Source organism: Musca autumnalis, unplaced genomic scaffold (assembly GCF_047663935.1).
Source record: "Musca autumnalis isolate F117 unplaced genomic scaffold, ASM4766393v1 scaffold_4, whole genome shotgun sequence".
NCBI classification, from domain to species: domain Eukaryota; kingdom Metazoa; phylum Arthropoda; class Insecta; order Diptera; family Muscidae; genus Musca; species Musca autumnalis.
This window is the reverse complement of record NW_027411977.1, coordinates 35,491,299-35,504,140: the sequence shown is the minus strand read 5'-3', so window position 1 is coordinate 35,504,140 and position 12,842 is coordinate 35,491,299. Positions and strand designations below refer to the sequence as shown.

The 12,842-nt window shown below is 40.1% G+C and overlaps 1 protein-coding gene across 23 annotated transcripts in view; it reads left to right on the top strand.

Annotated features, from left to right (window-relative positions):
• Window positions 1-12,842, top strand: part of drpr (multiple EGF like domains draper) — a 103,974-nt gene that overhangs the window by 75,109 nt on the left and 16,023 nt on the right. For 15 of the 23 annotated variants that reach the window (XM_073984965.1, XM_073984961.1, XM_073984967.1 and 12 more), the window contains 5 exons: window positions 1,206-1,914; window positions 1,982-2,213; window positions 11,495-11,658; window positions 11,728-11,859; window positions 12,513-12,759. In XM_073984965.1, coding sequence (XP_073841066.1) covers window positions 2,089-2,213; window positions 11,495-11,658; window positions 11,728-11,859; window positions 12,513-12,759 — 668 coding nt within the window. In that variant the 5' untranslated portion in view covers window positions 1,206-1,914; window positions 1,982-2,088. The remainder of the gene's footprint in view (window positions 1-1,205; window positions 1,915-1,981; window positions 2,214-11,494; window positions 11,659-11,727; window positions 11,860-12,512; window positions 12,760-12,842) is intronic. The other 8 variants (XM_073984977.1, XM_073984982.1, XM_073984978.1 and 5 more) reach the window with 1 other exon arrangement.

Genomic DNA, 12,842 nt, shown 5'->3' with positions numbered 1-12,842 from the left:
TATTTTCACACATTTCGGCGAACCACGCATATTATTGTTTTTTTTACAGGCCTAGGCAGAGAGTAGGTGCCATGGCACAATTACCCAGGTAGTGGCATCGTAAAATTTTGGATATGTTATGTCAAAACCAAGGCGAATTTAACAAGGTGATCCAATAGTTGACGTTAGGTTGTAGTCTTCATTTGCTGTCAAATTTTTTTGCGCGAAATATCCACAAAAGTTAGAAGGAAACGTTAAAATATTATTCGCGAAGCTTAAACAAAGATGTTGTACATAGATATTTTTTATAGAAGCGAAATATTTGTTATTTATTTTTGATTAAAAATATGTTTTGACAGCAAATGAAGACATCAGTTGGTATTATTGTATCACCTTCTTTCTTACACCATGGTCAAAACTTTCTTTATGTTGTTAGGGAAATTACAACAAAAATATTTTTTATAAAGGGATTTGACTTTTCATTTTCGATCAGCTGGTGTGATACCACTACCTGGTAGTTCTGCCATGGTAGGTACTTAATTGTGAACAAAGTCAACCGATTCTTTTCTTCCTTGTTGTATTTAAAGTGTAATTGCATTTCATTGAACAATGCACCCTTTAGTTGGAGTCGATAATAGGTCTGTACGATACCCCAAAGTTATGTGCAAATTTGCACAAACTTTTACATAATGCTGTTCGATAACAAACTTGCAAAGATAGAATTTGGAGACAATTGTGAGAGAATATTGGAGAGTTTTGTTCACAAGCTTTTGCAAGGAAAATTGTTCTTGTAAGAATATGCAAGTTTGATCAGCTGATTTAAATTCGAATGTTTTGTGGCGGACTTCTTGGCAAAAACATAAACATCACTGCATCATGCATAGTGTATTTTCATTTATTGGTCCGTAGGCTTTGTTACACGTGTAAAAATTCTTTTAAATAAAATATAATAAAGTTTCTTTTTATTTATTATATTTTTTTACAAATAATAATTTTATTTTTTATTGGTGAAACTGCTAAGCTTTGTCAGGATTAAAAAGTGCAAATGAGTAAAAATCCATAATTAAATCGAAACTTGGTTTCAATTGCAAAGTAAATAAATAAATAATTTCAAAATAAACAAAAACACATACATACATACATATGTATGTATGTACATATACAAATAATTTTGTTCTTCAGAAAAATAATTCAATTTAACGTTTCTCTGATTTGTTTCTTTGCAGATTTTTCGTACGTCTTTGTGATATCTTGAATGAAAAAAAAATAGCACAGCTATAAGATAGATTGCTGGTGGGATTATGATTGGCTTCCACATGTGGATAGAATGTTTACAAAGCTGAGAAGCAGAAACCAGAGTAACAGTAGTTGAATGCAGTTTGTTGGGTGCTGACATAGTAGTAGACGAGATAAAATTAAGCGGATAAACTAACTACAACAACAATCATCATAATAAAATAGCAAGAACAACAACCAGAATACACAAGAAAAAATTATAAATAATCAACATTCCAGTAAAAAAAGCAAGCATAAACGAAACCAGCAAACAAAGCCCGACAAGGGAGTTTAAATCCCATTACAAAGCAAGTCTCGGTGGAATTGAAAATAACAACTATAGCAGCAGCCTCGGCGGCGGTGGCGTCGTGGGACAAAAACGCTTGGGATACATAAGTAGCAACAACGTTACTGAATCATCATCCATCTATTAACATCATTCGTCAACTACAGCAATTTGCGAGCGATTTATGTGTTAAACACAAATAATTACATCGCATAGGCGGCATAACACAGATTGAAAAAATTGGACGTTAAACAAAAGAAAATACATATATTAAAGGTGCTGGCAACCGGAACCGCCGGAAAGCGGGGGTTGAACTAACTAAAATATGTACAAATTACATGCCATCATCAACAAATAGTGATCATCAAGTGAAAGTAGGTTTTGCAACTCTTCTTATTGTGTTTCTTTTTTAATAATTTAAGATGTTTTTTTTCTTTACAGATTTCTTTTGGCGTTCATCTTTTTTATAGCATTTGCCATATATTTCTAATTGTCATTTGAACGACGTTTTTTTGTTCGTAATACACACGATACACTGCCGCACAATTATGGCGCATACACGCATTTTACTGTTCTACAGTAGCTGCCTCATTGTCTTGGCGTATGCGCGAACAGAATTACTTTTCGATCAGGACAATCGAAAAGATTTGAATGTTTGCAAAACAAAAGTAACGTAAGTATTATGTGTGAAATATGTTCTGTGTATCACTACTCTGCAATATTTTTTAAGGTAATCGTATACCAAACACTTCTACCAAGGCAAATGAATAACTATCTATCTATCTACCTTGACTTCTATTAAGCTTTTCGACCCTCAGGCTTGGCGCTAGGTTATACATTCTGATACGTTCAGAACTGTACTTAATCGAAATAAAAGTTTTTGATCAGAAGTTCGTTTGGACGAAATCTATTTCAGACAATTCTGAGTCAATTTTGCCCTGTCAGTGTGTGTCTGGCTGGTGCACCCGATAACTCTCGAACGGATCAACCAAGTTGGCCCAAACATTATACACCTAGTAATATTTTGTCCAAACTTATATCAAGTTCGAAGATGGACCATAGGTTTAGGTTAGGTTAGGGGATGTGTAGCCAACATATTGACTACGCCACTCGGAGACCTTTCGGTCCATTGTGATCATCCATAAATCAGAAAAAGAAGTTCAGAAGTACCTGAAAAGACAAAAGAAGAGAAACAAAAAAAAAGAGGGTGGAGTTGGGAAAGTAATAATAAATGGATTATTCAAGATGAAAATGTAATAAAGAAAGGAGGATGGTTTTATTTCGTGATGGTTAGAAAACTGCCGGAGAAGTAGTTACGCTTATGGGTTGCGCCTTCCCAGCCAATTCAAATTTTTGATAATGTTAGTGATGATTGTTGGTTCCATGTTTGAGTAGAAGGTTAAGTTTGGAGGAAAGCATACTCCTGTTAATCTATATCGCTTTCGAGTTAACATCGGGCAGCGACATAAAATATGCTCAATAGTTTCCGTTTCCTCCTCATCTTCATAGAGCCTGCAATAACCCACGCCATCATCCTGCCATTTGCCGATAAAAGCTCGGATGTTGCAATGACCGGTAATGACCCCCGTCAATACCCTGATTTCTGATTTGCTCAAATTTAAAGTGAAGTTGTTCTGTTTGTTGATAGAGTCGGCCAAATGGCCCTTGACACGTTGCACCTTGATTCATTAGGTCATAGTTCCTTGGCTCGTTCTTCAAAGAACGTCTCCACTCTCCGAAAAAGGACATATGGGTGGTTTGATAGAATCAGTGATTTCTAGACTTGTTGATTGGAATCCATGTCTTGCCAGTTCATCTGCCTTCTCGTTTCCTATAATGTCACAGTGTCCCGGTACCCAGCAGAGTCGGACAGGGTTTGTGAGGTTCACCAAAGCAGTTCTACACTCAAGAACGGCCTCAGACTTGATGTTGGAGGATTTCATGGCTTTAAGAGCCGGCTGACTAACAACGAAGATAGTCACCGGTTCAAAGATTTCTGCATCCAGACTTTTTATCAACTCTACAGCCATCTTGATCGCGAAGATTTCAGCTTGGAAAACACTACAGTCGCTGTTCATCCTGTATGAGTATTCGAGACAAAGCTTTTCGCAGTAGACGCCAGCTCCGATACCTTCTCCCATCTTGGAACCGTCTGTGTAGAAATCCAGACCGTCCAGAGGAGGGTTACAACTGATCCAGTCATCTCTACTAGGGATAACGACCTCAATATCTTCAAATCTTTGCACTGGTGATAAATAGTCGCTGAATTTCCCCTGCAGATTTAAGCTAAGGTTTTGTCTTAGCTCCCGAAGAATGCGTGCATGTCCATAGGTGCTGTCACGCCAACGTTTCAATTCATGTAGCCTTAGGGCGCTACGTGCTGCTTGACCTTTGATGCGTATTTAGAGCTGCTTGCGGTGTATTTCTAAAAGCTCCAGTTATCAGGATCGAGGCTGCGCTCTGTACCCTGTCCATGTTGCCGGAGTTCGATTTATGTCGAAGCGCGTGCCACCAGACAAGGCATCCGTAGGATAAGATGGGTCTCACTACAGTATTATACAGCCAGTGTATAATAGCTGGATTTAATCCCCAGCTTTTCCCAATCGAATTCTTAGATAAATAGCGTGCAATCCTACCTCTCTTCGTCCGTTCCTCAACGTTCCTCTTCCATCTAAATTGTGAATCCAGAATTGTACCTAGGTATTTGGCCTCAGGAGATAGATGTAATTGCACTCCATCCAATGTTGGTGGCACGAAATCGCCGAGCTTACGCTTTCTGGTGAACAATACCAGTTCTGTTTTCGTTGGATTTACACCAAGGCCATTTGCGGTGGTCCAACGGGACAGCTTTGATAAGCTCAGAGATTGTGGCAAGAATTTGCCAGTTATCAATATAACCACATCATCCGCGTATGCGACAACCTTGATGCCCTGATTGTCGAATTCCGCCAAAATGTTGTTTATCACAAGTAGCCACAGCAGCGGTGGGAGTACACCTCCCTGGGGGTACCCTAGTTACTGTATTCCTTATCGTCAACTCCCCAATACTGGAATTAATGATCCTGCTCTCCAGCATCCTATTTATCCAGCATATCAGGGTTTCCGGGGTGTTGACCGCTCTAAGCGAGTGATGAATGGACTCAAGTTTAACGTTGTTGAGAGCTCCTTCTATCTCCAGGAAAGCTGCCAAGGTAAAGTTTGAATTCTCCATGTTTCTCTCAATAAAAACCCACGACCTCATGAAGAGCAGTTTCCACAGATTTACCTTTGATGTAAGCAGATCGATCAGTCGTTCGAGTGTCTTGAGGAGAAACGAGGATAAGATTATAGTTCTGTAGTCTTTCGGTGCAGAGTGACTAACTTTCCCCGCTTTAAGGATGTACGTTACCTTTACCTCCTTCCACAGATCTGGTACGCAAGAAAGAAACAAACAGGCCCTGAAGATCTCCTCCAGAATTAGATATATCTGCGGTGCGGCAAATTGAAGCATCGCCGGAATTATTCCATCTGGACCACGTGATTTATAGGGTTTAATTGCACTAACTGCCCACTTTATCTTATTTCTGCTTACAACCTTATCGATGAGACTCTCGTACACTGACTCTTGGACTTGGAAGTTGTCACATTCAGTGTGAAGGTTATTGGCGTCCGTGCAGTCAGGGAAGTGGGTCTCAGCTAGAAGGTTTAGAGTCTCAAGACCTGAGTCTGTCCACGTGCCGTCCGGTTTTTTGATACTGCCAATGGATTTGGGGTCCTTGGAGAGTATCTTGCGGAACCTGGCAGCGTCGTTTACTCCTTCTACAGACCCACAGAAACAAACGGATGACTTCTTTTTGGCGCGCTTGATACTTGAAGATGGATCACTGCTGAATGTGTATATCCCACAGTTTAACAGATGTGTCCTGCGTTTTTCGTTTGACATCTGGCCACTGTTGGAAGGCGAAAACCAGCAGAACCCATGAGATTTTAATGCACATCAAGAGCTATGGCATTTAACTTAGGAAGTGGTCAGGACGGTTAAATACAGGAGGGTTAGAGGTATAGCGCTGGCTCAGCAAATATCCATTATCCATATCTATTATGTCGTTTGGTCTGTTGAATGGCGTGACTTGGTAACTCGTAATTTTCCTTGGGTCGTACCATCTCTCTATCCTTATCTCCATCAATAGACATGGTATGTGAATTAGGTCCTCGGCAATGAGGGTATAATACTGACTGAGAAGATTGATAGCTCCATGTTTTGCACGGTCAATGAGGACGCCCCTACCATTAGCGTAAGAGGGTTACAACTCGCTAGATATAACAATCGTGTCACATGGTCCGACAAATAACGTCACCTGGCAACCCTCTGTTTTTCTTGGACATACCATTATCCCATAATTGTCTCCATTAGCAGACATCTGAAGATCATCACTGCTGCCGCTACTCGCTATATACCTGCTTGTCGAATACACGAAGTGAAATCAAATTTCCGAGCAGAGGCGTAGGGATTAGCTAGCCAATGAGTATGATGAGCTTCTTCGAGCCAACCCCACTGAACCCATTGTCAGAGAGCTGACATTCTATGTTAACATGTTGGTCGGTGATTATAAGAAGAACAAGTGGCTAAATCATCTGAACAGTTGCAACATTGGAGTTGGAATAAGTGAATTGTAGGCAACGGTTAAGTTACGCTTACGAACGCTGTGAAAAGACGACGTTACGCTTGTGGATCCAAAGAGGTGCGCAAATTATTTTGATCGACAATTTGGCGACACGCCCGGGATTGACAGTACGAAGAGTACTACGTCGCATTAGATCTCTTCCTGCCAAGGAGCAATCACCACAGTTTACAATGGATGATATTGCGTATGCCATCAGGAACGCTAAATCATCCAAAGTGTTGGGCCTTAATGGAATTTCCATAGTAATGCTGAAACAGTTCTCAGCCTGTCGCCAGCCACCTATATTGTTTCCGAAGTCTGGAAAATGGGCAGGGCTGTCTCGGTACTGACATTTTCATAGGACATTTATCAACCATCCTGGTATTGTTTATACCCTTAGCATTTATGCTGACGAGGGTATATAAACTTTCATACTGGCAAAATATGCCTCATCGAAATAATGGTTTTAGACCCCAAGTATGTTTGGACGAAATCCGTTTCAGACAATTTGGAGTCGATTGAGCAATGTACGTCCGTCTGTCCGGTTGGCTGGAGCGCACGAAAACTCTCGAAGGGATGAACCGATTTGGTCCAAAATTTGGCTTTCGTAATATTTTGTCCAAACTTAGTTCAAGTTCGAAGATGGGCCATATCGGTCCACTCCTTCCGGTACCTCCCCCAACGAACGATAACTTTTAAAGGAAGTAACCGAGACATCGGTTTCACACATCGTGAAATTTCTACTAGCCATAGATTAGGTTCCAATATGGACTTTATCGGTTTACTCCTTCGGGTACTTCCCACACAAAATGTCGGAAAAGTTCAGTTTAGGACCTGCTCTCGAATCGCTTTGTTTTTTGTTGTAGCAACTTGTATTTGATGTCCGCCATAAGAAGGTACAAGTTTCATCAGGGGCAAGTCCATACTTCTTGAGAAAATAGGCTTAAAGGTACAAAAAAAACCCTATGACACCGAGTGTAGTGGTTGGAGCGCAAGATAACTCTCGAACGGATCTGCCGATTCGGTCCAATAAGTTCACTTTAAGACCTGCTCTCGAATCATTTTGATTTTTGTTGAAGCAACTTGTTTCGCTGCCTCAATAAAAGTTTTTTCAGGGGCAAGTCTATACTTCTTGAAAAAACAGCCCGAAAGATGTAAAAAAAACGCGGTACCATATGTAGTGGCTGGAGAGCACGATAACCCTCGAACTGATCAACCGATTTGGTCTTTGGAAATCGTCATATTTTGTCCAAATTTAGTTTCAGTACTAAAATGGACCATATCGGTCATCTCCTTAGGGTTCCTTCCCCACAAAAGTTCAACATTTGTGTCTAAGTGTAGTTTAGGGTGTGTTCAAAAAAAATCCACAATTTCCGGTACTTCCCCCTAATATTTACAACGTGTCATTAAAATGGTACGGACGACATCTCTTGAACAGTTGCCCCCAGGTCTAAACTTTGAATCTCCTAATATTTTGTGCAGATTTAGTTTAACTTCTAAAATGGACCATATCGGTCATCTCCTTAGGGTTCCTTCCTCACAAAAGTTCAACATTTGTGTCTAAGTGTAGTTTAGGGTCTGTTCAAAAAAATCCTTTGGAAATGTATACCGAATCTGTTCGTTGTTGTTGTTGTAACAGTGTTTTATTATTATGTTTGTATGTTCGTTCTCCTGTTCAATCTGGCTCTGGGTCTATCTCCAGTTCCAGGAAGTTGGCTACTTCGATGGGATGTAACCACATATCCACTGGAGTCAGATGAGTAGGCTTGGCGGGGCCGTTGAATAGGTGCTTAGTATCGTGCGGGCCCATGCCGCATACTGGGAGGATGTCTTGCACGGAGCGATTGATTCCCGCCCAATAGGAATTTAGGCGACTGCAATATCCCGAGCGTAATTGAGCCAAAACTACTCTGGTTTGTCGTGGCAGCTGACGCTCTTCAGCTGCTATAGATGGGGGATGTGCTCCGACGACTGCATTCACACAATAATTGCTTATGACCTTTGCAACTGTGTCCGTGTGAATGCTGTTCAAACCTGCCTGATATGCCTATTGATCTAGAGGTTCTCTCCTATATTGTTGGACCGTCGTCTCTAGAGCATGAATATCCTTCTTGATATGCCTGGATGTATCGGTGGCCAGCAGATGGTGATTGGGATGGCTCTTAAGGTAACACCAGAGCAAGTGCTGCAACGATAGCATCTCATTATGTTGTCGTACTGGAAGAATCTTTGCCTCCTCATGTAGATGGTCCACTGTAGATTTGAGGAGGCACCCTGTTGCTGTTCTCAGGTCGGCGTTCTGACAAATTTGAATCTTATCCCACTGCGTGTCACATAAATTCGGGGACCAAGTTGGCGCCGCATAGCTTACCACAGACCGACCTATCGCTTTAAACGTGGTCAACAAGGTGTCTTTATCTGCACCCCAAGTGCTGCCGGATAGGGACTTGAGGACCTTGTTCATACATTTCAGTTTATCACAGATAGCTGTGGCATGCGCGGACGATGTGAAAGTGGTGTCGAATGTGACCCCAAGAATTTTGGGGCAGTTTGTGGTCGGAATTCTGCTGCCATCGACCCTGATATTCAACTCTCTTCTATACTGCGCAGTCCATGTGGTGAACAGAGTGGCCGTCGATTTAGTGGCGGATATCTGCATATTCCTCGCGTGGAAAAATGTGGTAAGATCGGATAAATAGGAGTTCAGTCTCTCACAGATGTCATCATGGTAGGTACCTGACGCCAGGATCGTACAATCATCCGCATACGTTACGATCTCGATGCCGAATGGAATGGCGGAATACAGGAGAGGTAGAGGTAAAACAGTTCCGGAGATATCACCCCACCTGGGGGAACTCTCTGTTTCACTCTACGGGGTTTGGACTTCTTGTTCCTGAATTCCACGTACGACTGGCGTCCACAATCATCGTACAATCATCCGCATACGTTGCGATCCCAATGCCGTCTGGAGGGGGCGGAATATAGGAAAGGTAGAGGTTAAACAGTTCCGGAGATATCACCCCTCCTTGGGGAACTCCCTGTTTCACTATACGGGGCCATGGTAGAATAAGAAAAGGTAGCAGCAATACACAGCTGACTGAACTGGGTTGTAACGTTAGTGTCAAATTTCATATGACATTTTATACATTCATTTCTATTTCGAAGTACATTAGGGAATATATTTTTTGAGAAAAAAATATATCATTCGGAAAAAAACATTTCCCAGAAAGACCTTCATATCAATGATATGTAACCTCCTTCAAGTTCGAACGATAAGCCGCGCAGTAAATAACCGCTTGTAGAGGTATTTTGTTAAAATTTAAAAAAATAAAGCCCTAATAAACATGTGCTTCTTTGATTTCTAAAACAAAACATTGAAACAGCTTCTCCTTTTTCTATGAATTTCCAGTGATCCCAAACTTTTCTGCAAGATTTCTACTTTCTGCGAGAATTTATGCATTTAGTGGAATGATGTGGAAACATAAAAATTGAAAATGTAACGAATTTTCATTCATGTTTTCCAAAATATTCAACCAAATGTGAAAAATTATTAGTTTTTTTAAATTCCAATAATTTATAGACATTTCCTTGTTTTGTTTACAAATACAACTGGCAGTAACGTTACAAACAAAAACAAATTCCTTTGTGGTTGTTGTTCGAGTTGTATTTGTTGTAGTATTAACTTTACCTTGTATTTGTTCTACCATGATACGGGCCTTGGATTTCTTGTTCCTGAATTGCACATACGACTGGCATCCACACATATAGTTGACTATCCAACGTTTCGAGCTTGGCCGGAGGGTTGTCTGCTCGATGTCCTCGAACAGCGTGGAGTGCTTGACAGTATCAAAGGCTTTTGATAAGTCAAGCGCCACCATCACTGTTCTATTACACGGACGCTCCTGGTTGAGTCCTCGACAAATATGTGTGGAGATGGCGTGCAGCGCTGTTGTCGTGCTGTGCTGCTTACGGAATCCATGCTGATGATCGGCAACTTGATAGCTATTTCTAATTCTGGGGAGGACTAAGGCCTCAAGGATCTTCGCTACATGTGACAAAAGCGAAATCGGCCTGTTCGATTCACCTTTGCTAGCATCCTTGCCTGGCTTCAGTAGCGGGACCGCCCCGCCCATTTTCCAGACTTCGGGAACAATAAGGGTGACTAGCGACAGGTTGAGAACTTTAGTGAGATACTCCACTCCCGGCTCATCCAGCTGTTTCAACATTACCATGGAAATTCCGTCAGTGCCCAACGCTTTGGATGATTTAGCGTTCCTGACGGCATTCGCAACATTATCCACTATAAACTGTGGTGGTTCATCCTCGGCAGGAGAGATTCTGTTCGTTGTGGTCCTGTTTACAGCGATATTATGTTTTCCGTAGACAAGTTCATGCTTCCTGGCATATTGATCCAAAAGTTATACGATGACCCACAGAAATGAATAGTGGCCGCGATATCTATCGTAAAGATAATAATAAACAGATGGGACAAGGGAGACTTCTCTCAATGAGTAAACCCCGATTCATTTTAGCTCAATGATATGGGACCTACTGTTTATTGCCGAGTCCGAACGGCGTGTCCTAAGACACCACTTGTAGAGATATTTTGCATGGCTGAAATACTCAGGAAATGTCGCCAGCATCACTGAGGGGTATTTTGCCGCCGTTGAAAATTTGATGTTGCCTGGCCTGGGAATCGAACCCACGACCTTTAGCGTGCAAGGCGGGTATGCATTCCATTGCAACACGGTGGCACCCATCGAAAATATATGACTCCTAAAATAAGATCCACTTCCATAATGGACTATATCGGTCCATTCTTTCAAGTACCTCCTCCGCACCACTTTTGAACCTTAGTCCTAATTCACATTTTTGTCGGAAAGTTAAAAAAAAGCAACAAAATACTGAAAAGACCCTAAATACATTCGATCTGTCTGTAGATGAAAGTTTCAATTCACATAGGCTGAGGGTATATCTCTGTTGGCATAGCCGACTGATACTTTTTAGTTGTTTTTTGTGTACATTCACATGCTGAGGCTATTTAGTTGCAAACCAGACATGTTTTGGTGTTTTATCGTTCTTTGTTCTACATAAAGATTGAGGTGTCTCTGCATAGTTAAGTTGTCCTATAAGTATTTTCAAATTATAAAAAAAAATATTTGTCTATACCATTTCATAATTAATAAGTCATTTAACCACAATACCATAATATCCAAATTTAAAACACTAATTTGAAAACCACAATGTCATATTTTTGAATCTTCTCTTAGTTTCTTTAATATTAATATTTTATTTTTTCTCTTTCGGTTAGATATCCGGTAACTGTTGTCACAACAGAACTACAAAATTATCAAGTTCGAACAAATAATTGGTGTTTTAATGTACCGCCAAGATGTTCTACATATAAACTACAAACTCGTGTGGTCAATAAAACTACCACATTGATGAAGGAAAGATTTGACATAGACTGTTGTGGTAAGAAAAAATATTATTAAAAAAATAATTGAATGTAATAATTAATGCGAATTGTTTATTTTTTTCCAGAGGGCTATATGCGAAATCCAGTGGATGACACCTGCATACCCAAATGTGATGAGAAATGTGTCCATGGTGTTTGTGTGGCGCCCAATAAATGCAAATGTGAACATGGTTATGGTGGACCTTCCTGTGATATAAGTTCGTAGATTTTCATATTTTTTGTTTTCTTTATTCCTTTGTAGCACATTTGAAAGCCTTCAGTGTTTTTTTTTCTTCTTGTTGTTTTTTATAACTTTTTAGTGACACTTTAGCTTTTGTTAACAAAAATCGGCTACGTTAGATCGTAGCGTAACGATTTTTTTTCAATGAAAAATCTCTATTATTTTTCTTGTTTTTTTTTTTTTTTTTTTTTTTTTTTTTTTTTGTAATGTTAAAAATTTCCTGTTAATGTTGTTGCTTTAGCTTTGCTTTTATTAACTAATAACATTGGAGTTTAATTTACTTGGCTTTTTTTAACTATTTACTATCCACATTACACTCCTCGAACACCTTTTACCACCCTCTAAACGCATACAATGCTTAGCAATATAGTCCCAGGGACTTACATCAAATTAAAGCCCTTCCACATATCTATATTAAACCACATGACACACACTTCCACACACACACCCGAGACTTAGCAACAATTAGGTGTCCAGTGTTCAAATGTGTCTAATATCGACTTTCAAAAAAGCTAAGCATATTAACCAAGCACAGACAAAGATCTGTTTTCTGTACAATTTTTCTACGCACTGATGTTTACATATACCTATCTTCTAATATTTTTTTCCCAAAATCACAACAACAATTAGATTGCCCCACTGGTTATTGGGGTCGTGACTGTAAGAAACAATGTGATTGCTATAATAATGCCACCTGTGAACCATATACCGGTGCTTGTCAGTGTGACAAAGGTTATACTGGTGAAAAGTGTCAAGATACCTGCCCCTTGGGTTATTACGGTGCTGAATGTTTGGAAGAATGTCGCTGTGAAAATGGTGGTTCATGTCATCATGTATCTGGTGAATGTATTTGTGCCCCAGGTTTTACAGGACCATTGTAAGTTTTAAATTGAAATGCAAATAATCTTTGGAGTGAGGATAAACAGTTTATAACCAAACAATTTTAATTTTAAAAACGTC